The 26,043-nt window shown below is 47.0% G+C and overlaps 3 protein-coding genes across 3 annotated transcripts; 2 read left to right on the top strand and 1 right to left on the bottom strand.

Moving 5' to 3' along the window:
- The first annotated feature begins 4,141 nt into the window (after positions 1-4,141).
- On the top strand, positions 4,142-4,775 carry LOC109761147 (transcription elongation factor 1 homolog). The gene has a single exon (XM_020319942.4). The coding sequence runs from the start codon at positions 4,143-4,145 to the stop codon at positions 4,470-4,472; it is 330 nt and encodes a 109-aa protein (XP_020175531.1). The 5' UTR covers position 4,142; the 3' UTR covers positions 4,473-4,775.
- A 4,153-nt stretch (positions 4,776-8,928) lies between these two features.
- On the bottom strand, positions 8,929-10,688 carry LOC109761146 (uncharacterized). Its single transcript, XM_020319941.1, has 3 exons — positions 10,188-10,688; positions 9,735-10,011; positions 8,929-8,969 (listed from the first exon to the last, which is right to left on the bottom strand). The coding sequence occupies exons 1-3, from the start codon at positions 10,686-10,688 to the stop codon at positions 8,929-8,931; spliced, it is 819 nt and encodes a 272-aa protein (XP_020175530.1).
- Positions 10,689-18,410: 7,722 nt separating this feature from the next.
- LOC109761143 (uncharacterized) lies at positions 18,411-18,992 on the top strand. The gene has a single exon (XM_020319939.1). The coding sequence runs from the start codon at positions 18,411-18,413 to the stop codon at positions 18,990-18,992; it is 582 nt and encodes a 193-aa protein (XP_020175528.1).
- Positions 18,993-26,043: the final 7,051 nt, after the last annotated feature.

Here is a 26,043-nt window from a genome sequence, read left to right as displayed (position 1 = left end):
TCAAGCAAAGAAAGGGTTCTTGCCTATGTTACAAGGTGTGAAGTTGAGTAAGACGCAATGCCCGACCACTGCAGAAGATAGAGAGAAGATGAAAGATGTTCCCTATGCTTCATCCATAGGCTCTATCATGTATGCAATGCTATGTACCAGACCTGATGTGTGCCTTGCTATAAGTTTAGCAGGGAGGTACCAAAGTAATCCAGGAGTGGATCACTGGACAGCGGTCAAGAACATCCTGAAATACCTGAAAAGGACTAAGGATATGTTTCTCGTTTATGGAGGTGACAAAGAGCTCATCGTAAATGGTTACGTTGATGCAAGCTTTGACACTGATCCGGACGATTCTAAATCGCAAACCAGATACGTGTTTACATGGAACGGTGGAGCTGTCAGTTGGTGCAGTTCTAAACAAAGCGTCGTGGCGGGATCTACGTGTGAAGTGGAGTACATAGCTGCTTCGGAAGCAGCAAATGAAGGAGTCTGGATGAAGGAGTTCATATCCGATCTAGGTGTCATACCTAGTGCATCGGGTCCAATGAAAATCTTTTGTGACAATACTGGTGTAATTGCCTTGGCGAAGGAATCCAGATTTCACAAGAGAACCAAGCACATCAAGAGACGCTTCAATTCCATCCGAGATCTAGTCTAGGTGGGAGACATAGAAATTCACAAGATACACACGGATCTGAATGTTGCAGACCCGTTGACTAAGCGTCTTCCACGAGCAAAACATGATCAGCACCAAGGCTCCATGGGTGTTAGAATCATTATTGTGTAATCTAGATTATTGACTCTAGTGCACGTGGGAGACTGAAGGAAATATGCCCTAGAGGCAATAATAAAGTTATTATTTATTTCCTTATATCATGATAAATGTTTATTATTCATGCTAGAATTGTATTAACCGGAAATATAATACTTGTGTGAATACATAGACAAACAGAGTGTCACTGGTATGCCTCTACTTGACTAGCTCGTTGATCAAAGATGGTTATGTTTCCTAGCCATTGACATGAGTTGTCATTTGATTAACGGGATCACATCATTAGGAGAATGATGTGATTGACTTGACCCATTCCGTTAGCTTAGCACTTGATCGTTTAGTATGTTGCTATTGCTTTCTTCATGACTTATACACGTTCCTATGACTATGAGATTATCCAACTCCCGTTTACCGGAGGAACACTTTGTGTGCTACCAAACGTCACAACATAACTGGGTGATTATAAAGGTGCTCTACAGGTGTCTCCGAAGGTACTTGTTGGGTTGGCGTATTTCGAGATTAGGATTTGTCACTCCGATTGTCGGAGAGGTATCTCTGGGCCCACTCGGTAATGCACATCACTTAAGCCTTGCAAGCATTCTAACTAATGAGTTAGTTGCGGGATGATGTATTACAGAACGAGTAAAGAGACTTGCCGGTAATGAGATTGAACTAGGTATTGAGATACCGACAATCGAATCTCGGGCAAGTAACATACCGATGACAAAGGGAACAACGTATGTTGTTATGCGGTTTGACCGATAAAGATCTTCGTAGAATATGTGGGAGCCAATATGAGCATCCAGGTTCTGCTATTGGTTATTGACCGGAGACGTGTCTCGGTCATGTCTACATAGTTCTCGAACCCGTAGGGTCCGCACGCTTAAAGTTTTGATGACAGTTATATTATGAGTTTACATGTTTTGATGTACCGAAGGTAGTTCGGAGTCCCGGATGTGATCACGGACATGACGAGGAGTCTCGAAATGGTTGAGACATGAAGATTAATATATTGGACGACTATATTCGGACACCGGAATGGTTCCGGGGGTTATCGGATATATACCGGAGTACCGGAGGTTACCGGAAGCCCCCCTCCCCCCCTCGGGGGTTTAATGGGCCTACATGGGCCTTAGTGGAGAAGAGGAGGGGCGGCCAGGGCAGGCCGCGCGCCCCCTCCCTCTCTAGTCCGAATTGGACAAGGAGGGGGGGGCGGCGCCCCCCTTTCCTTCTTCTCCTCCTCCTCCTCCCCCCCCTTCTCCTAATCCAACAAGGAAGGGAGGGAGTCCTACTCCCGGTGGGAGTAGGACTCCTCCTGGCGCGCCCCTCTCCTGGCCGGCCGCCTCTCCCCCCCTTGCTCCTTTATATACGGGGGTAGGGGGCACCTCAAAGACACAACAATTGATCATTGATCTTTTAGCCGTGTGCGGTGCCCCCCTCCACCATAGTACACCTCGATAATATCGTAGCGATGCTTAGGCGAAGCCCTGCATCGGTAGAACATCATCGTCGTCACCACGCCGTCGTGCTGACGAAACTCTCCCTCAACACTCGGCTGGATCGGAGTTCGAGGGACGTCATCGGGCTGAACATGTGCTGAACTCGGAGGTGCCGTGCGTTCGGTACTTGATCGGTCAGATCGTGAAGACGTACGACTACATCAACCGCGTTGTGCTAATGCTTCCGCTTTCGGTCTACGAGGGTAGGTGGACACACTCTCCCCTCTCGTTGCTATGCATCACCATGATCTTGCGTGTGCGTAGGAATTTTTTTGAAATTACTACGTTCCCTAACAATTATTGGTTATTCAGACTCTGATTTTGCCGGGTGTGTGGATAGTAAGAGATCCACGTCAGGTTATATATTCACATTCGCCGGGGAGCCATATCGTGGAGAAGCTCCAAACAAATGTTAACTGCTGCATCTACGACGCAAGCAGAATTTGTAGCATGTTTTGAGGCCATCGGGCAGGCTGTTTGGCTAAAGAATTTTGTTCCCGGGCTTAAAGTGGTTGACAACATATCTAAACCAATTTTATTATACTGCGATAATGAACCCATAGTTTTCTATACGAGTAACGACAGGTCAAGTGATGCTGCCAAACACATTGACATCAATTATCGTGTTGTGAAAGATAGAAGCCAGGATCAAACAGTTGATGTTAAGCATATAAGAAAACGAAGCATATGCTTGCGGATCCGCTAACTAAAGGCTTACCACCCAGTATTTTTTGTGAGCATGTTACCGGCATGGGATTACTGGAAGCCTTATGATTCTGGAATAAGAGGACCATTAAAATAAACCACTCCCCAATTAGCAAAATGTTTTCCATTTTGAAATAGGCGGGTGTGCTATTAGTGTTGAGGTTCTATGACGTTATGAGCTGTTGTAACATCTCACTTTGATACATCATTCCTATGTAGAATGGGCAAATGAAGTTAAGCCTAACGATCAAGGGGGAGAATGTTGGTTTTGATCTGACGGCTTATTTGGCCATTAGATCTGATAGCCTAACAGAAAAAAGAGAGGAAAAGATTAACGTTAAGAAAAGGTCCCACGCACCAATGTACATGGGCTTTTTATCCCAACTGAGGCGCCCTGATCAGGGGCACGCAAACCAACTGATGGTTTAGGTCCCCTGTCGCCAGCGCTAGATAAAAGGGGGGTACGGGAGAGGGCTGGCGAACTGCGAGATCACAATTCTCGTATGGTTTCACTCCCCTCCCGATATTCTCTCACCCCATCCGATCAGGGGGAGCGCTGCAGCGACGGAAAGACCTACTCCAGCTGCCGGTGCCGTCCCTAGAGGAGGCTTTCTACTTCGACAACATCACCCTTGCATCACGCCTGCTCGGCACTGAGCAGGCGATCATGTCCACTTCTGTGACATGTAAAGGATCCCTAAACCCTTCTCCGTTTATGTTATAAGGTGATCTAGATGCAATTTGATCTGCTAATGGCATCCCAGCATATTATCCAACAGCCACATGGCAAAGCAGAGCCCTCGAGGAAGTTGGACTCGATTGTGCCTGGGTATGTGCGCGGATGCGCGGGAACAGAGCACCAGGCGAGAGCTGCGCGGCCGCCGCGCCCACCCAGCCAGCAATTCGTAGCCCAGGCGGACTTGCTAGCTCCCGTCATCTCATCTCCCGGCCGTTCGTGCCGCTCGCAGCGACGCCAGAATCCGGCTCCGACTCGTTAGTGCCTTCGTTGCACCGCCACACCGCCGAAGAGCAGCCGGAGTCGGAGTGGGCAGATCCTATATTTATAAGCACACCCAACCCTTTCCTTACGAACACACCGCGACATCGCGACTCTCCTGCGTAGCAGCAAGTTGTGCTCCCAGAAGCTACCTGCGATCTGGTGGTGATCGAAGAAGATGGCGAAGCGCAAGTCGATGAGCTCCAAGATGGCGTCCAGGAAGAAGCCGGCGCCCAAGCTGGACATCACCTTCTGCTGCCCCTTCTGCAACCACCCCGACAGCGTCGCCTGCACCATCGACCTCAAGCTCTTGGTCGCCAGCGCCATCTGCTACATCTGCGAGGAGGCCTACCACACCACGGCGCACTACCTCACCGAGCCCGTCGACGTCTACCACGACTGGATCGACGCCTGCGAGAAGGCCAACCAAGGCGTCGAACTCCAAGCCCTGGACTCCCACAAACGACAGCGGCGAGTCGGCAGCGACGACGACGACAGCGATGCCTGATCGACTGATCGAGTTTGCTTTCATGGATCGATCGATACAACGTCAATCTAGTCCTACGTAGTTTGATGTTTGATCGTGTCTCTTGAAACTGTATTGATTGGAGCCTGTAGTCCTGATCGATCATATACCTGTGTTGCTGCGCACTGTGTAGCTCTTGAGTTATGATCATCAGCCAATCTTGTACGTATGTACTGAACCTGTGACTGGTTTCGTTGTTGCCTTTTTTTCGACCGACGAGAGTACCTGGTCCTTTTCGAAATCGAAAGAAAAAAAAGAGCACCTTGTTGTCTTTAGAAAAAAAAATCGCACCGTCAAGAACAACCCAAATACTTAAAAATACAGCTGCGCTATTACGTCGTCGCGAGCGCACGCGCATGGATTGTAAGATGGAACAAATCGGTTCCAGATTTAGAAAACTGCTCACCCACCCATTCTATATATGGAAAGATTCCTCAGGTACAGTACGTTGATTTTTCTCCACCACATCTCATCAACCATCTGAACCCAGCAATGACGTAGCATGCATTAATTCCTGTGTTAGAAAATTCAAAAAGCTATATCTTTTAAACCACGTGTCGAAATTATTATCTGTTTTCACCGTTGGGTTCCTCATGACGAGCTCTTCAAAACTAGATCTCATATGAATATTTTTGATGATTTTTTTTCAAAAGCAACTTTGATGCTAGATGAGGCAACTTTAGTGCTAAACATGAGCCACTCTGATGCTAGATGAATTGCACCCTGTGTATAACTGAATTCGCCTAGTAGCCTCCTAATTAGTTGTATGCAGTAGTGTAATAGGTAGTTAACATGGTTGCTAAGTTGCATATCAAAAAATAAGTTGAAAATAGTTCAATTGCCTACCATACTGTTAAAGTTGTTTACCATAGAGCGGAAGTTACATAACATGACTTTTAAGTTGTCTACCTCACAAACCAAGTTTACCTACATTGCTACGAAGTTACCTACGAGTGATCCTTAATTGCCTACAATACTATGGAGGTTGTCCATCAAGGGACCTAAGTTGACTACAATGTCGAAAAAATTGTGGGATCTAAGTCGTCTATCATGATTCCAATTTTCTAAACTATGTGGGATGGATGGTGTGAGATCCTTGTGCTTTCCTTTTCTAGGGGAGTCTGTCCGCCAACGCTATTGAGTGCACGCGTGTTGGCTAGCCAGGTCGCGACGACCTCTTCAAAATAAAACCCCACCTAGATATGTTTTGATTTTTTTTCAAAAGCAACTTTAATGCTAGATGGGGCAACTTTAGTGCTAAACATAAGCAACTTCACTCCATTAAAAGTAATTAATTAGCAACAATAAGCAACTAAGTAGTAATGGAGAACAACTTTGAAACAGAGACAGATAACATCACATCACCTTCATAACCAACTTTCCTTCTACTAGAAGCATCTTTATAGTGCTAAAAATAGACAACTTCACTACATTTTGTGTCCTAATTAATTTTGTCTAACATTCTTCGAACTTCTTTACCGGTACTTCTAAGGTTTCTATTGTTCATGCTCCTATGTCGTTGTTTCGAAATTGCCTATAACACTATGAAGTCGTCCGCCGTTAATGCTCTTGTGTCTGTTATTGCTAGTTATGGTAGGCAACTTGGTGGTGAATCTAGGCAACTTCAGATTGTTTGTAGGCAACTTAGAAAAACAATGATAAACAACTTCAAAATATTCTAGGCAACTATTTTATAAAGTTAAGCAACTAAGCAGCAATAGTAGGCAACTAATTACCAATAGCAGGCAACTGGCATATTAATGATAGGCAATATATAGTACTTATAGGAAACTGAATGTCAACCATAGATAACTGACCATCAACAAAAGACAATTGAGCAACCATACTAAACAAGTTGGGATAGTGTTAGCAAAATTCACAGATACACATAGTGCAGTGAAGTTTCTTTGTATGCAGCACTAAAGGTGCCTTGTGTTTTGTGTGATTTTTCTCATTTTTACGCGAACCAACTTATTTGCACTCCTACTGGGCCAAAAGGAAGAAGTTGCTTCCCTATATCACTATAGTTGCCTCAATCGCACTCAAAGTTGCCTTGAAAAAAAGTTTGACGAAACCTACTCAAATGGGATCTAGTTTTCAAGAACTCGTCGTGAGAAACCCAACGGTGAAAACAGAACTGGATTTTGACGCTTGAATCAAAAGTTACAGCTTTTAACATGTTTTAAACCCCAAATAAATGCACACGGAGACAAGATCTGAGCTGATTTCTTTGTTAACGTAGCATGGTCACATGGGCATGGGAAAGGTAGTGGCAGGACCAGGATATTTCCTTTTTTGGAAGCGTATATGGACGGACCGGTTGCATTTTCCATATATAGTAAGAGCGCTGGATCTCGCGAACAAGCGCCTGGGCACTCGCTAGCCGCGTCCCATCGCCCTGCAAGTTCAGAACCACAAGGGTGAAGTAGACAGGTTCCTCCTGTTAGGGGAATGAAACAATTTCAGCTAGCAGAATCACAAGAGCTGCTACTCTCCTTTTCTTCGCACCAACGCCGAAAAGACAAGGACACACATGTGCATCCAACACGCGCACCAGCCTTCGCCATCTGTGGCTTTGAGTACTGCTATATGTGCCCCTTCCAGATGGAAGAGAACTATGACCGGTTTCGGCGCCGCGGACAGGTCAATCGCCCGGGCAAAGCAGGACATCCCTCCAGCAGCAGCACAAAGAAAGAGGAAGAACATCAGCGGAAAATCATACCGACGAGGCACAACCACCTCCCATCCAAGGACCCAACCGGCCAGTGTCGGTCGAGCTCTAGACACCATAGCCCACCACCTCGACGAGATCCGGGGATCCCACACCCCGCTGGCCCCTATACGAAGGCAAGAGCTTCTCCTAACCGTGAACGAAGCTTGGGGAAAGTTATTCAGACGCGACGCCGCCGCAACGGCCTCGGCGGCGTCTCCCTCAACCCTAACCCTACTGTGAACCCACCCCACGCACAAATCCGAGGTTCCCCCTCCCTCCCACCGCCGGAGCGGCCGTCGGAGGGAGTGGGAACCAGCGGCAGTGCCGGCAGCACACAAAAGGAAGCCCCACTCGCCTCCTTTCCGCCAGTGCGGGCGATCCACTCTTTCCGGGGACGATATAGTGTGCAGAAACGGACACGACTGTTTTGATCCCGAGCTCATGTGAACCCAACAATATAGCTTTGCAAAAAAAAAATTGGGAACAAAATTTTAAATTCATGAACATCTTTTTATGAACCTTTTTTTGAATTCACGAAAAATTCAAATTCATGATCCTTTTTGAATTTTGGAACATTTCAAATATGTGAATAATTTTCAAGTTCATGAACATTTTTTAAGATCCGGGAATAATTTCAAAATTTGTGAACATTTTTTGAAACTTGAACTGTTTTAAATATTTGAAGCATTTTTTAAATTCATAACTATTTTGAAATACTGAAAGGAAATCTAGAAGAAGAAAAATTGAAAACAGAAAATAAAAACGAAAAAAGTGACAAAGAAAAATAAATAAAGGAGGTCCCTACTGTACTGCAAAGTAATCCCAGTTCCCCCAAACAAAAACCGTTATGAGGTTTTGGCCTGAATGCACATAACCAAAAAATAATAAATGGGTTAACTAACCATGAGTGACAATCATAGTCAAAGAAATTTGAAACTTGAACTGTTTTAAATATTTGAAGCATTTTTTAAATTCATAACTATTTTGAAATACTGAAAGGAAATCTAGAAGAAGAAAAATTGAAAACAGAAAATAAAAACGAAAAAAGTGACAAAGAAAAATAAATAAAGGAGGTCCCTACTGTACTGCAAAGTAATCTCAGTTCCCCCAAACAAAAACGGTTCTGAGGTTTTGGCCTGAATGCACATAACCAAAAAATAATAAATGGGTTAACTAACCATGAGTGACAATCATAGTAAAAAAAAAAACATGAGTGACAACCACCGTTGAGAGTTCTCTGTCCAAACACAAATTCATTCTTTGCTATAGGACTGAAGCTTTAAGCGGCACATCTGAACTCAATTCCTCCATTCACTGCAAAACTATTACCGCCTCGGCAGTCGGTGGAGCAGCTGGAAACAGAATAGCAGCACAAATATTACGAGCATCATTGTTCAAGCTTTTTCTGAATATTAGAACAGCGAGACCAACCCAAAATAGGTTTCATATATTGTCAAGAGAACGGACCAAGCAGTATATATCTGAATTTGAGAACAGCAAATAGGTTTCCTACATTGTCAGCGAGACCAAGCAGTATATATCTGAATTTGAGAACAGGTTTCCTACATTGTCAGGAGAACGGACCAAGTTTAGCGAGCAGAAACACAACAACTTCTGGGTTTTGCTGAACCCCTATCTCACTGCAAAAAGTTTTGAGACGGCGACACTCCGAACAAGTGAACTGTGAAGCGACGGTCAGGAGTCCTGCTCTGCTCTGGTCTTTCTCTACACTGCATCCACGTCCGGGTACCGCACCTCCGCGTGGGCTGAATTATCAGAAATATCGAAGCAGTTAGACATACATCATGTCACAGGTACTGCTAACAGTATGATGAAAAGATCAAGAAGAAAGCTGAGGTACAAAAACTCGAAACAATGGAATGCCTAGAAAAATCTACGTAGTTGATTTGGGGTTTCAGTTTGCTAAGTCTTCCACTGGCAATCTACATATTATTAAATTGAAGAACAGAATCGTCTGAATTCAAAACCAAACAATAACTATCTTCAGACAACCTTCTAGCATCTGTCCATAAATCCAACAGGCACAATGTCGTGCCTGTTGACTGATTTGGTTCAACAACTTCTATTGATATCTGTAATCCTACAGCAATTCATTCAGACTACTAGTTTCACCCAAAGTTTCAGCAAACTGTTTTTCAGACTACTAGTTTCGAAATCAAGAAGGCAATTGCAGAAACTATTTTCCATGTAGTGCTGTGGGATACGACCTGATTTTTTTTTCTTTCTGAATTACATATAGAAATCAGTATCTTCTATGTGAAGCTAAACTAATTTGGGTTTTCAAGTTCCAAGAGTGTAATATGTAACAACCAAATAAGCTTCAGATTACACAGGCAGATTCACAATGAAAAGACAACAATTCAAACAATTGTCAAGTCCAACTGAAGCAGATTAGCAGCAGTTTCAGTAAACTGTAACAATTTCAGTACACTGTTTTCCATGTAACCCAAAAGATAACGGCAATGCAAAAGGAGATTACTAGGAAGTTGGGAACATGAAGGGCCTCTCACCTGGCGTCCCGGCCGCGAAGACGACGATGTGGAGGTCCCGGACGCTGCGGGGCAGGTCGACGACGAGTGGGGTAGGCCGCCCGAAAGTACCCGCTTCGACGCACATGACGAGGTCGGAGACGTCCAGCCGGCGCATCAGCTTCTTCCTAAGGCGGACCACGGACCTGCCCCTGAACACCAACGCGCCGTGGTTCATGCGGGTCCCGTCGGCCCCCGCCCGCACGTACACGATCAGCCGCGACGGCAACAGGGCGATGAGTATTCCGGGGAAGAGAAGCTGCAGTTGAGTCGCAAAGAATCAACCAAAGAAACAGGAGGGGTAACCAAGAAGCGCAAATCTGGCAAGAACAGAGCCAAAGAATTGCTCGCAATCTTTGCGGTCAAATTCCGACGGATGTCCACCCAATTCGCGCAAATTCGGGGAGAATCAAGAAGCGGGCATGGCGGACTCACCCCAGTCGGACGTGGAAGGGGGGGCATGTCCTCCATGGCGGGGATGGGCTCCACTACCCAGTGCATCATCGTGCTGACGATGTAGGTGTCCTCGATGTCCTCGGCGCTGACGCCATTGTTCCAGCTGAGGTACCTCCCGTTGGCGCGGAGGCAGCGGCCGGTGAACTGCCAGAGCAGGACGTCGTTCCCAGAGTCGGCTCCGTCGGCCTTCCACATGATGGCCTGCACCTCCGGCTGTGCGTAGTCCCGCAGCTCGACGCGGAGCCCGCGGTGGCCTAGCGGCGCCGGCGCATCCGTGGCGGTGAGGTAGCGGCCGTAGGCGGCGCTGTGGAGGAGCACGTACTCCGCGTGGCCGTGGTACAGGTGCACCACCCAAGCCGCGTTCATCGACGCCCGGCGGTGGTGGAGGAAGACGCCATGCCCGTCCTCGTCGGCGTGCAAGTACATGCCGCGCACGCGGCTCCGCAGCCGCACGTGGTGGCCGTCCTGAAACTGATCCATCTGCCGCGGGCCGGGTTCTTGCCTTCTTGGTTTCTTGGCGCTCCGGCGAGGAGAAGCGAAAGCAGTTGGTTCAGGCGCCAAGGCAGAGTATTTCAAAGGAAATCCCTATTCGCCGCTAGCTGCGGCAAGATGTCGGGCAATCGCACAGGAGCAGCGATGCTAGCGACGTATATGGGCCGGCCCACTTCGTGATTTACACAGGTGCGGCCAACCGGTTTTGGGAACCTTCTAGAAGGTTCCCTGAACCGGGTTTTTTTTCTGTGTTGTTTCCTTTTCGGTTTTTTGGCTTTCTATTTTATTTATTTTCCGTTTTTTCCATTTTCCATTTTCTTTTTTTTCTTTTTTCTGTTTCTTCTATTTTCTTTTTCTTTCCTTTTCCTTTTTTTTTCAAGTTTACTTCCTTCTAAAAACTGTTCAGAATTTTAAAAATGGTTGCATTTAAAAAATGTTTCCTTTGATTTTATTCAAAATTTGACAACTTTTCAAATTTGTTCAGGATTTCAAAATAATGTTTCCATTTAAAAAATTGTTCAAATGTTTTAGAAATTTGTTTGCATTTTCAAATTTTGTTCGGCAGTTTCAAAAAATGTTCCCATTTCAAAATTTGTTCAAGATTTCAAAATATTGTTTCCATTTATAAAATCTCTCAAATTTTTTAGAAAATTGTTTGTATTTTCAAATTTTGTTTGGGAGTTTCAAAAAATGTTCCCTTTTAAAAATTTGTTTGTGAATTTCAATAAAATTACATATTTTCAATTGTTGTCTGGTAGTTTCAAAAACTGTTCGCAAATATGAAATAATGTTCGTGCTTCAAATTTTGTTCGGGAGTTTAAAAAAATGTTCGCAAGTTTGAAAAAATGTTCGTATTTCCAAATTTTGTTCAGGAGTTCAAAAAAATGTTCCCATTTTTCAAAAAAATTGCATATGCAAAAATTGTTTTTGAATTTGAAAAATGTTCCAGCTTTTTAACGAAAATGTACAGGAATTTCAAAATTTGTTCGCAATTTCAGAAAATGTTCGTTTTTAATAAATGTTCAGGAATTTTAGAAAATGTTTCTTTGTTTTCAAAAAAATTACAATGTGAGAAAATGTTCAATTTTTAAAAATTGTTCACGTTTTAGAAAAGTGTTAAGTTTTGTAAAAACTGTTCGTGTTTTTTCCAAACTCGGAATACAAAAATTGTTCACATTTTTTGAAAAAGAAACCTGGAGTATCAGAAAATATTTTTGCGGCATTTCAAATTGTTCAAAAATTTGAAGAAATGTTTCAAGAAATGTTTTTTTCCAAAAATCTCAATCCTGATGTGGGTTGTTATAGTGTTGGTCGTCTTTTCATTTTGCTAGCAGCTGAGTGGTGGAGTGGCAAGCCCGTCACGGTTCGCAGTCTGGTGTGATTGGGATACTGGGATCGAATCCCAATGTTGCGATCTATTTTTGGTGTTTTTTTAGGTCGTGCGATCGACAGTAAACACAAGTCCGTGGGCCGGCACAGTCGTGCGTCGCCTGTGTACGTCCAGCTACTGTTTGACGCAAAATGCATCCTATAGGAGGTCCCTATTTCAAAGGGGCCGCTCAGGCCGGGACGCCGGCTAGCGTGGAGTGGGCCGGCCCAGTATCTTGGACCGCTTGATGCTACAGTACGTCAAGTATGGCCCATTTTTGTCTAGAAAACCCACTCAAAAAGAATTGTCAGAAAAACAAGCATGACCCATTTCTCATTTCACATTTTGCGAAAAATAGGGTGCCGACGCACCCCCGACTAAGCTGGCACGTTGGCGAGCACGACATGTACTAGTACTGCGCGATGTACAAATCGAGAAAAGTGGGTGCCTCCACCAGTAATTGAACTCCTGATGCGAACTATTCAAAACTAAATTCCTTGGCATATACGCACACTGTTGTTTCAAACTTTTCTTCAAAAGTTGTGAGAAATTTTCTAGAAGACAAATAATGTTTAAAGTCTGTCCATTTTCTAAGAAATGCGAACAAAATTTTGAACTTTTATGAAAAGTGTGAACATTTTAGAAAATTGGAAAATGGAAACAAATTCAAAAGTATGTACAATTTCTAAATAATGCGAACATTTTCTGAAATTTTAAAAAATGCAATCTCCTATTGAATTTACGAACATATTTGAAAAAATAACCTTTTTTGAATTTTTTTGAAAAAAGTAAAAAAACAGAAACACAAACAATTTTTTAATCTATGAACAAATTTGAATACGGGACCATTTCTAAAATTCTGATTTTTTTTGAAAAAAACGAGAACATAATATGAAAGTACCAGACATTTTTTTCTAAACGAAACACTTTTAGAATTTATTAAAATTTTTGAAAAAGGAACCTTGTTTGAAATTTGAACATTTTGTGAAAACCGGATATTTGTTGAATTTTATGAGCAAAATTTTAAAATAAAAAAATAATTAAATTCCTGAACATTTTTCCAAAAACACGAGATAAAAATTTATTTCGAACAATAAAAAAATTGAATTCCTGGAGATTTTTTTCGGAAGGAAAAAAGAAAAAGAATAATAAAAATAAACAAAAAATATATAATGAAATAAGACACAATGGATAAAATAGTTTCAAGAACATTCTAGAAGCTTCGCAAAATGGGAAAACTCTCATTGGAACCTTCTAGAATATTCTCAAAACCAGAACCAGAAAACATCTTCCTACTGGTAAATGGGGGACTAATTTAGTCGCTACGAGCGACCGATCCGGCATTAAAAGATCCGCCGGGCCGCGAGCCGTCCGATCTTGCAACAAAAGCTTTGTTTCAAAAACATCAAGCATCGCAACATAGACTATGTTTCTGAAACGCTAGTGATGTTACAATCCTGTGAGCTCGTGGACCAGGTGATGTTTCAGAAAACACCGACGACGTTGCAATCTAGCAAGCTCATAGCACCATGGTGGTGGAGGCGACAGATCACCGAGGAGAGGGAGTAAGGGAGAGGAGCGGGTCGACGGCCAAGGGGGAGGACGAGAGAGGGAAGGACCACCGACCAAGGAGAGGGATGTGGAGAGCTTGCTCTTTGGCAACGGCGCCATCACCTCTCGTGGTGTGCGTCTCGGTCACCGTTGCAGAGATCCTAGATCTTGCAACAAACTAGTTGTTGCGGTGGGAGAATTTGCAACAACAGCCCAATTGGCAATGGAAAGAGGGCGCGAGGCTTCCGATTAAAGACGAATCCGACGGTCACGAAGGCGATCGACTCGCGCAGAGAGATCCGTCGGGTGAACGGAAGCGTTTACCAATAAAAATGGGCAATGCTACGCTTCCGCCGGGTGATAACCCGCTAAGATCAGCCGCCTCGGCAACCGTCGGATGCCGCCCGAAATAGCCGTCCGATCTACCGTCTCAGCCAACTGGTCGCCTTCGCAACAACTAGCTTGGCTTTGCAACAAGGACCTTGTTGCGAAGGTCCACTGAGACAGCAGCACTGCCTCACCATGGCATGAGTGCCTCGGCCATGGAGCGTCGCCGGCCGCTGGAGTCGTCGCGCCTCCTCCGAACCAGCACCCCGGGCATCTGCCTCTACTTCAGCACGACAACGATGAAGTCTGACGCCGGGCACTCCTCTGGCGATTTCTGCAACCGAAGCTATGTTTCTGAAACATGCGTCGTGTTGCAATGCTTGCCCTCGTACACGCGGGGTGCTCATTCTGCGCTTTCTGCAACCGGGGCTATCTTTCTGAAATAATACCCTTGTTGCAAAAGAAAAAATATTCATAGTCGAACCATTTTTCTTCTTTCTGAAACAAGACCTCTGTTGCAGAAACTTTCTGAAACTGGACCCTATTGCTGAAAGAAAAACTTCACCGCCAAACACTTTTTTCTTTGTGAAACAAGATCTCTCTTTGTTGCAGAAAGCTTCTGAAACGAGACGCTTGTTGCCAAAAAATAAAAAAGCTGCACAGGACTTGATCAAAATCAATCCGACGACTACGCAAGCGGCGGATGTTGTGCGTGCCTTGAAGGTTAGCGTTTTCCATAAAAAATGGCCAAATACTAGTGAATCTATGAAATGAGGTAATCCAGAACACACACTAAAAAAACTCAAGATCTACCAACTCAGACATGCGTGATAATGAGGTAATCCAAAACAACCCAGACCCAGTACCGCGTAGCATCAAACTCAGCCGCCAATGCTAGCTCGCCTGGCTGTTTCGCGATACGGCTCCCGCGGCCATTTCGACTGGGCGCCAGAATCCGGCTCCGACTCGTTAATGGCTTCGTTGCACTTGCACCGCCACACCACGCAATGCAGTCGGAGTAGGCAGACGCAGAACCTTTATAAGCACACCCAAAGCTTTCCCTACCAACACACATCCTCTCGTGATCGCAAGTTGTGCTGCCAGAAGAACCCACCTGCGATCTGGTGGTGATCGAAGAAGATGGCGAAGCGCAAGTCGATGAGCTCCAAGATGGCGTCGAGGAAGAAGCCAGCGCCCAAGCTGGACACCACCTTCTGCTGCCCCTTCTGCAACCACCCCGGCGGCGTGTCCTGCACCATCGACCTCAAGCTCTTCGTCGCCACCGCCGTCTGCTACGTCTGCCAGGAGGCCTACCACACCACGGCGCACTACCTCACCGAGCCCGTCGACGTCTACCACGACTGGATCGACGCCTGCGAGAAGGCCAACCAAGAAGTCGAAGCTGGGGACTGCTAGTCGGCAGCGACGACGGCGACAGCGAAGCTGGATCCAGTTGGCTTCAGACAAGGATCGATCGATCGATACGCCCAGTGTGTGCCTGATGAGTCCTTGCCTCTGAATTTTGGCTAAAATTCTCTTCTTCGCTTCTTTGCTCTGCGAGGATAGTTGAATTTGTCTTGTAAGCGAAACATACTCTTTACTGACATAGTGACATGTCAATGTTTTACTGTCTCAACTTGTGTTTGAACTGAAGTTGTTGGCATGCACGCGTACAAAACCAGAGAAAAACAGAGAAGCGAGCACAAGATGCTCTGCAAGTTCTGTCCCAAAGTTGTTATGCAACCGTCGAGGGCTCGAGGCAGATAAAAACCCTTATGATTTTGCTAACAAAAGTAGAAAATCTGAGAATGTAATGTGCAGAAACTAGTATCTTATGGTGTTCTGGTATACTATAACCTGAATTTTGTGCAGAAACACCACACAAGTCGCCGGCATCACTTGTCCAGTGCATTGAAATGGCCATGTTCAGAAGTTGATCTCTGTGAAAACACAAATTTATTTTCTGCTGAATGACTGAAACTTGAAACAGCATCTAAGAGAAATGCTTCTGCTAATGCTGATGTAGCAGCCAGAATAAGAAAACAGCCATTACAAATCAATGCCATTAACTACCTGTTGACAGCGGTTCTCAAATTGGCACCTAAGAGAAATGCACCTGGCAACACAGACAGGTTCCTCCTGTGTGGAGATTGAATCAGGTGGCAGCCAGAATAAGAACGCAATTATTACAGGCCAATGGTATTGTATAATTTTTTTTTTGAACATTGGTATTGTATAATTTGTTCATACAGGTTCGGAAGTTTAGAACCGCAAAAGGCAAAACAGACAGGTTTCTCCTGTGTGGAGATTGAATCAATTTCAGGTAGCAGAATAACAAGAGCTGCTGGGGTTTTTCTAAACCTATAGCTGAATGCAAATTGTGGTTCTGAATTCTCATGTCATTGCGTCGGAGGCGGCGACACTTCTGAAGGGGAGGACTGTCAGGCGACGGTCAGGAGTCCTGCTCTTATCTTTCTCTACGCTGCATTGACATCTGGGTACCGCAACTCCGCGTGGGCTGAATTAGACCAGACAGTCAAAGAGTAAGGAATCATGTCACAGGCAATCGTTGGAGAAGATCTATAACTTAAGTATCACTGTATTGCATAATTGACAAAGAAGATAGCTTATGTACAAAACCTGGAAAATAACCTGAATTTGGTTTGCATGTTGTTCAAAAAATGTACAGTATGCTAAATCAACTGGAAATCTGTATCTCCTATTTAAAGCTGAATACACATAACGTGACTGAGTTGGGTTTCTGAGTTCTGAAGTCTCTCCTAGCAGAAAATTTAATTATCTCTATTCGTATGAAGCCAAAAATTTCTGTATCAAGGTTTAGTGTGAATTCTGGTTTAAAAAAGGTTTAGTGTGAATATGTAACTTAAGTAATGATTTTCTCCTCAACAACCAATTTAGCTCCAGACCACCTTCTAGCATCTTTGCAACAGGCATAATGGAAATACCAACTATTTCTAATCAACTCCTTCTACTTATATCTAATACAGACAACAGTCCAGACAGCTCCCAACTCGTAACTGAAGATTAGCAGCAGTTGCAGAATACAACAGTTTCAGTAAACTGTTCTTCAGACAGTTTCATTGCACTGTCTTCCAGCACAAGCTGGTCAATGCTCCATTAAAATAAATCCCAAAATTTCATGTCAATGCAGCAAATAATATCTACCAGTACATGTACATATGTTGCAAAATTCATTTTCTGCTGAATGACTGGAACTTGAAACAGCACCGCTGAAGTAGCCGCAAATATAAGAACACAACCATTACAAACCAAAGTTATTGCATAACTGTTCACAGAAGTTCTCAAGTTGACATCTAAGAGAAATTACAGAGGCAACCCTGAAGTAGTAGCAAGAATAAGAACGCAATCATTACAGGCAAAATAGACAGTTTCCTCATGTCTGGAGAATGAATCAAGTTTATCTAAGCTAGCAGACATAAGATGCGCTTCCTAAACCTTATCTCAATGCAAAATGCAGTTCTGAATTCTCATGTATCGTGTCCGGGGCGGCGACACTTCTGAAGAGGTGGACAGGAATCCCGCGCGCTCTTATCTTTCTCTATTCTGCATTGACATCCGGGTACCGCAGCTCTGCGTGGGCTGAATTAGAACAGAAAGTGAGGAAGTTAGGCAAAAGTCACAGGTAGTGCAACAGTTTGAGAAGATAGTAACTTAAATATCACTGTGTTGCAGAATTAACGAAGAAGACAGCTTATGCACAAAAAGCCTGAAAAACAACAATACAATGTGCAAGAACCTGAAAGATAGCTTTCATGAAATACTCTAGGATATAACCTAAATTTGTTTCACATGTTGTTCAAATAATTTATAGTATGCTTAATCAAACAGAATTTACAGTACAAATAACTTGACTGAGTTGGGTATCTACAAGCGACAAATAGTGCCGAATGGGAAAACTGAATTACTTGTATCAAGGACAGTACTATGAAACAAATAATCTCTGTGTCAGGTTTAATGTGAACATGTTATGATTTATCACCAAACAAACTGGATTTAGATTACCTTCTAAGTAGCATTTTTACAGGAGGCATAATGCAAATACTAACTATTTCCATTCAACTCCCTACTTAGAGCAACTCCAACGGGCCGACACAAACGGACGGCGTTTTTGTCCGCTTTTTGTCCGTTTGGGTCGGCCGCCCGCCCGCCGTCCGCCCTCTTTTAGTTTTGGGTCGGCAGTGCGCTCAACGGGCCGGCCCATTTCATGACCGCGCGCGTTTTAGATCATGCCGTCGCCCTGGTTTGGCGCTCCAGCGCGCGGGAAAGGTTCGCGCGCGGGGGAAAGCGGCCTAGCGCGCGCTGGTTTTGGCGCTCCAGCGCGCGGGAAAGGTTCGCGCGCGCACCGCGGCCGGCGCTCGTTATAAAGAAGGCACTCCCTCCACACTCTGTCCGCCGCCCACTCTCGCCGCCTCTGCGCCACCATGTCGATCCGCCGCCTGGGCGCTTCAGATTTTCGCGGAGTCCGCGAGCGCCGCTCCGGCGCCTTCTCCTCCGAGATCTGGTTTCGCGAGAAACGTCTCATCCTCGGCACCTTCGACACCGCAGAGGAGGCGGCCCGCGCGCACGACGCGGCGGCGTGGCGCCTCCTGAGGCCTCGTCGGGATATAAATTTTCCCAACGTGTCAAGCCAGCGGGCGCAGGATCTGGCGCCTCTCCCGCGGCTTTTCACCGACGAGGATCGTCGTGTCCACCGGAGGCGGCAGCGTCGCCTCGCCATCGCGGAGAAGGACGCGGAAGCCTTGGTGGTGTGGCGCGGAGGCTTCCCGCAGGACATCGTCGACGAGCGCCAGTTCTACAAGCAAAGGAGGTTGGAGAGGGACGCGAGGAGGAGGGAGCGAGCCGCATATCGGGAGGACAAGCGTTCGCGGAAGCAGGCAGCTCAATTGAAACTGAAGCTACGAGAAACATCGGGTTGGGACTTTGAAGACGAGCAGCTTGCTGATGCTTACATTCAGACGTTGGAGGAGGACATTACCGAGTCGGAGTCAGAAATCGACGAGTAGTGGTCTTTTCTTTTATCTGTGTACGCTAGAACTATCTATGTATCCATTTTTATCCGAAAAAATGGCCGGCGTCGGCAACGTAGCAGGCGGGCGAGGGTGTGAATCCAATGTGCCACCGACTAGCGGGCCCGGTGAGGAAAGAGGGCGAGCGCGCGCGTCCGTCTTGTATCCGCGCCGACGCAAATCAGGCTCAAAAATGGGCCGGGAATGGGTCGACAGGCGGACGAAAGCGGACGCGCGTCCGTTTGGGTCAGCGCGTTGAGCCGACTTTTTTGTCCATGCCGACCCAAACAGACGGCCGCAGACGAAATGGGTCACCCCATTGGAGTTGCTCTTATATCTAATACTACAAAGTCCAGACAACTCCCCATTCCTAACTGAAGATTATCAGCAGTTGCAGAATACAACAGTTTGACAGTCCAGGCAACATTTTAAACTGAAGATTAAAATAGGAACTAGGAAGTTAGGAATGGCGCGTCTCACCTGGCGTCCCGGCCATGACGACGATGATGTCGAGGGTCTCGTCGCTGTGGGGCAGATCGACGAGCAGTGGGGTAGGCCGCCCGTGCGTACCCGCTCGGACGCACATGACGAGGTTGGAGGCGTCCATGGCGGCATCCAACCGGCGGGCCAGCTTCTTCCTCAGGTGGAACACGGACCTGCCCCTGAATACGAGTGAGTTCCAGGCGAAGTTGGCGTTGGGCTCGTCAGCGCCGGCCTGCTCGTACTGGATCACCCGCCACGGCAACAGGAAGGCGAGGCTTCTGGGGAAGCGGAGCTGCAGTTGAGCACAAAGAACCATCAAATACTCAATTCTTTTATCGGAACCCAATTCGGGAAGAATCAAGAAGCAGGCATAGCGCAAATTTGGCGAATGAAATTAACACAATCTGCAATCTCCGCGGTTGAATTCTGACGCAAACTAACGACACCCAAGAAGTATGAAGAAGCGGGCATGGCGGACTCACCCCAGTCGGAGCTGCAAGGCTAGGCGTGTCCTCCCTAGCGGGGATTTGCTCCACGACCCAATGCATCATCGGGCCGACGCTGTTGAAGGCGTCGACGCCGAGGTACCTCCCGTTGGCGCGGAGGCGGCCGGCGACCGCCTGGCGGAGTAGGATATCGTCCCCCGAGCCGATCCTGACGACCTGCCACCTGATGGCCATCTCCTCCCAGGGCTCGTAGTCGCACTGCTCGACGCGACGCCCGCTGTGGCCTCGCCGCGCCGGCGCGTCCGTGGCGCCGAGATAGCGGCCGTAGGCGGCGCTGTGGAGGAGCACGTACTGGTTGTTGCCATTTCCCTGGTAGATGTGCACCGCCCAGGCTGCGTTCACCGACGCGCGACTAAATAGCATAAAACTACTACTTTATAGGTTAGGGTTCTAAAAAACTACCGGATTTATTTTTTTCGCTGATAACTACCAAATCAAGGGTTGGTTGTTTCAAAAAACCCCAAATCCTCTTTGTTAAAAAATTAAACATGTTTATGACAGATCGGGCCCGCCAGTAAACGCACCGTTTGGTTGACCGTTTGTTTAACTGTTAACTGACTTGTGGGGGCCACATGTCAGCGCCTCATCCATAATTTTTTTACGGATTAGTCCTTACAAACATTTAAAAAAATCAATCGAGTCCCTGGAATCAGCCTCCAAAGGGCTCTGCCCGTGGCCGTCGCTGCGCGCCATGGGGCTCCGCACGCGGTCGCCGCGCGCGCCATGGGGGGCTTGTGTGCAAGCCGCCGCCCGGAGCAGTGGCTGGAGAGACGGGGGCTGGGGGATGGCCGGCGGCAGAGCTCACCGGGCCTGGCAGCGGAGGGCACACGCGGTGGCGGCCATGGCCGCGAGCAGCAGCTGCGCGAGCTCGGGCGCAGGGACGGCCGGCGGCAGAGCTCTCCTCGCCGGGCCTGGCAGCGGAGGGCGCACGCGGCGGCGTCCATGGCCGCGGAGGCGGGGCGCACGAGGTGGAGGCGAGGAGAGTCAGAGGCGGGCGGTGGTGTGGCAGTAGGTGGCGAGGGCGGGCGCCGGCGCTGGAGGCTCGCGGGATGTCTCTGGGCGCAGAGGTGGACGCCGGCCGCGAGGAGAGGAGCGGCTCCTTGATTGCTTTTTCGGAAAAATAGCAGGGACCCGATTGCTTTTTCAGAAATGTTTATAGGGGCTATTTGTAAAAAGTGAGGACATATGTGATAGAGACACTGACATGTGGGCCCCACTTGTAACTTAACGGTCAACCTAACGGTCAAACAGACGGTTTGTTTAGGTGCGGGCCCGACCTGTCCTAAACATGTTTAAATTTTAAGCAACGGTCATTTGGGATTTTTTGAAACAGCCGACCGCCTATTTGGTAGTTATCTGAGAAAAATTAAAAACCGGTAGTTTTTTGAAACCCCTAGCCTGTAAAGTAGTAGTTTTATGCTATTTACTCTCGACGCGCAGTTCCGACGGAGGGAGACGCCAAGCCCGTCGTCGTCGGCGTGCAGGTACGTGCCGCGCTCGCGGCTCCGCAGCCGCACGTGGTGGCCGTCCTGGAACTGCTCCATCGCTCGCCGATGACGCAGGAGAGCAGAGGCGCGCGGTGGGGAAGGAGAGGTGGGTTCTTGGTTTCTTGGTGCTCCGGCCATGGGGAGAAGAGGAGGAGCGAAGGCTGATGGTTGGGACGGTTACTTCGGGCGCCAAGGCGGGGTATTTCAAGGTGCCTGCCGCGTCGCCATGCTAGTCTAGTGGGCTTGCGGGCCCAGCCCACACACTCCTGCACGCAACCTCCTACAGAGGCCCACATGATTTGTTTCCTTTTGCCCCGATTCCTCAATAGGCCCGCGACGCAAGAACCCTATCTAAACATTCGATACCCACGAACGATGTTAGGGCCCATAGACATATGACAGACTCATGAAAGGTGGCATTTGTGGAGTTCCAGATTCATGGATGCACTCTCTCGTCAACTGCACTATGGCACGATGCATTTGGGCACTAGTTGATGATGAGTTGGCACAAAAACTAGCAGCGACCGCAGAGCCCAACGCCAAACAATGGATCTTTACTTTGATGAAACTACTATCTCATGACATGTTTGTAAAGCTCTCTGTTACCTTGTGGGCGATCCGGGCAGCGCGCAGGAAGGCCATCCATGAAGGCATATTTCAAAGCCCCCATGCAACTTACTTGTTTATCACCCGGTTCATCGAGGAGCTAGCAATTGTCTTTGAGAATTCTGCTACCAGACTCGCTGCTACTTCCATGCAGGGCCAAGCCCAGCGCCCTAGTGCGCCACTAGCGGGGTACCACAAAATTCATGTTGATGCCGCGGTACGCCAGGGCAGGGGCGGTGCTGCTTCTGCTGTGTGTAGGGATGGCGACGGCAAATTTATTGGCAGCTCAGCGTTGGTGATAGTGGGGGTACAAGACCCAGCCACTCTGGAGGCCATGGCGGTGAGGGAAGCCTTAGCTCTTGCGGAAGACCTGCATGTACTCAATATGGTCATCTCTTCAGATTGCAAGTAGATCATAGGAGATATCACGAAGGGCTCAGCATGAAGATATGGCGCCATCATTGATGAAATCAAACTGCAGTCAGCTCCTTTTAATTGTATTTTTTAATTTAAGAGTCGTAGAGTAAATTTAGAAGATCATAGTCTAGCCAAGAATTCTCTTACTCTTGGTCCGGGACGCCACATTTGGTTTGGCCAATCCTACAACCAAAGATGTATCCCACCTTCTGTGGACTTTGATGAATAAAGCTTGGCTTTCCCCTAAAAAAATACACTCACTGCAGCGAGTTGGTCGTTGTAAAGTACGAGAGGCTACTGGATTGGTGTATGGTGCATGCTTGGTCATGTCTACAAAGAGCATGGTGACGGCTTATACCCCCCCTCGACGCTTGTTTTTAAGAATCTTCGCGCTAGCTAGAGCATGAGGACTGGTCAACCCTCTAGTGGTTCGAATCGTGGTGGCTCTAGGAGAGTGGGTGGTCGTTCAGGATGATCTGGTCGTCCTGATGATAATGATTCTTTTTATCATAGCGATCTTGTAGATGAGGAGGAGCCTCAGATGATGATATGGATGGCGACGATAAAAACCTTAAGAGAGGTGTTGATGGCAAAGATGGTTTCAGCACTGCAATGGCTGATGCAAGTTCTGTCAGCACGACTGCAGTCGATGCGTTAGTAGGCTAGAATGATATTCTGATGTGTGGGGCGCTTCCGCCGGCGGGAGCGATCTCTATCCCCTGAGCTCCCTCCGAAGCATGCTCTGAAGAGATCCAAGATAGGTGCTTAGAACACAACACGTAGCTCAGTTAAGGCGGGCTGCCGCCAGGATCGATAAGAACCCTCTGCTGGAACTGCCTCGGAATTGACGATCCCATGACAGTTCATGAACTTCGATATCTCATGAGGGCCTAGTGTGTCGACCTTTGTGTAGTTGAACCTTGGTTTTTGAAGAGCTGTGTGGGGGGCTTATAACCCCCCCCCCCCCCCCCTAGCGCTTGTTATTAAGAAGGAAGAGAAGCCAATTTCAAAGCTCGTGAACTTGCCAGGGCGACGATGCCTTTAGTGGCTGGAAGACATGCTTGGTTATGTACCACTTCAGAGATTATGCAAGTAATAGACGTTATATATGGTTGAATTAAGCGGTTAATCCTAGAAAAAGATAAAAAAAATGATCTATTACTAAAAAGGCTCATGAATTGTTTTTCTAGGCTCAAGAAAAAGCTCGCCTTCCATGTTTTGCTAAAAACAAATCTGTTGTATCATGCTTCATAAAAATAATTCTAGTTACATGGGCACCAAGCTTTATTGTATCGCGAGTGAGCGACCTTAGCTAGCACGGGAGAAAAGGAGAGAAACCAATCACTGCCTGTTTTTTTGTGTTTCATGTTGGCGCCCCTTGTCTCCATGAATATTCTGACACTAGGACGGCGTGGCGTGCTCAAGAGCAGAAGAACAAAGGGGTTCCCGGCCCTGGACCATTAACCTAGTTAACCTCCTGGCGCCGGTGCTAACCCAAGGTTTTGCCTCCTCCTGGATGGTCTGAACTAGACGAGAGATCGAGAGGGCTCCTGGATGTTGAAGATGAAGTCATTTCGGTGTTTTCAGAGCCACCAGGATGTGCGCATCATGTTCAAGGAGAAGCCTCTCCACAGCGCAGCCGGCATGCGGCGACAGGAGGTGGCCCACCATTCTCGGAAGGGAATCATTGTCCCTGCGATATCGGTAGTGTAATGACACCATGCTCCGCATGATGAGAAAAGGACCTTGTATGACACTTGACGAGATCAGGAGCTTCTTCTGACAAGGAGACTCCGGCTCCTGGTTGCAGAGGACGCATGCGTCCTCGTGAGTCTATCATGTTGCAGTGTGCAAAAATACAAAGTTGAAGTGTTTGAACAACGCTTTCTGCTCCGGTGCTCCCCCCGGGCTGAACGCGAGGGGGAGAAACACAAGGACAGCGGAGATCTGTCAAAAACGATTCGTGAAGAGGGGCACGATCGTCTTTTTATGCCCGCGGAGAGCGCGCGTACAGCCCTGTACAAGCCCGCACCGGCCCGATTACTTTTGTACACTGGGGGTATACATGTATTGTACGTGGGCGATTCGTTTTCCCTTGTCACGTGCGGCGGTCGTGGGCTAGCCACACGGCCACGCGGCGCACGAAAACTTCCAAAAACGTCACATCCTATAAAGAGGGAGGGGAACCACCACCGGCCGCATCGCCCCCACCATTTCCCCCCAAATAGGCTCACTCCCTCTCTCCTTGCCGCATCGTCTCCCCCTCGTCTCCATCGCCTCGCCACTGCACCTACTCGCTCAACCCCACCGCCTCCCTCTCTCCGGTGGGTTCTCTTAGGCTTCGATGGCGCAAGGTGGTGGCGCTGCCACCACTGCGCACGGAGTTGCGGTCGAGGCCGCGAACACCGCGGCAGATGCCGTCCAAGAAGTGGCCGCCGTCGGCGGTGCGGGAGATGCTGCACCCGCAGTCGCTGGATCGGTCGCTGCGGCGGCAGATCTGGTGGAGCAGGGGGTGGTGGGCTCGGACTTCGTCGTGCCGGACTTGGTGGTGACGGCGTCTGGCGGCGCACTGGATGCAGGTGCGGAGGCGAGCGACAAGCAGGTGGTGGATGTGTTAATCCTTCTCGTTCCCCTCCTCTCTTAGTTGTAGTTGTTAAGCAGAAGATTTAGTAGATAGGGTTTTTTATTGTAGATTTGTGATTGAATGCGGCACCCCCTTCTGCTTGTTAGGGTTTTTTGATTGAATGGGGAACCCCATTTGAGAGTTAGGGTTTTTTGTAGTTGCTTCGTGGTTGAATGCTAGAGAGATCATAATGAGAGTTAGGTTTTTTATATTAGAATCTGGATTGCCTCATGTGCTCAGATTTTGTTCTATGCTGTATATGTTGTTAGATTTGTTTTGCATATTCCCTCAGTGGGCCACGGCAGGGGCTGAGCCGCCACCCAGTGTATCTATTAAAGTTGATATTGTACAAATGAGGTTAAAATCCTACTTTGTTCATTTGATGTCTATCAATTAATTGTTGAAATGAACACAGTACGTTTAACTAGTGCACAATTTTAAAATAGTTAGGAGCTTCACTTCATTATCCATAAACTAAAATTGTAGGTAGGTTTTATTTTTGATCTGTAGGATTGTTGTACTTATAAAGTAAACCATAAGTAGATTTGCTAGACATGCAACTATGCCAGATGACCAGGTCATATTAAATTTATGTTGCATAACTCCATGAATGAATGTCATATGAAATAGTTTCACACCTAGCACCAAAAATTGCACTAAGATTTCCTTTCCTGAAGCTCATGGCATTACAATATACTATCCAATATAAGGTTCAGATTATAGGGCAGCTGATGCACCACTATGTACATTACATGAGCCAGATGAAGTAAATGCAATTACTTGTTGTCAACCAATGTACTACCTCCATTAATTGGCAGACCTGAGCACTCACAAAATTATTGTTGGTGCCCAGTCTGGCATTATAGTTTGAAGGACCACAGTCAGCATGATCTAAAATTTTAGTTTGACCAAGCTATCATTGTAGA

Source organism: Aegilops tauschii, chromosome 7 (assembly GCF_002575655.3).
Source record: "Aegilops tauschii subsp. strangulata cultivar AL8/78 chromosome 7, Aet v6.0, whole genome shotgun sequence".
NCBI lineage: Eukaryota > Viridiplantae > Streptophyta > Magnoliopsida > Poales > Poaceae > Aegilops > Aegilops tauschii.
This window is presented reverse-complemented; position numbering and strand designations above follow the sequence as displayed.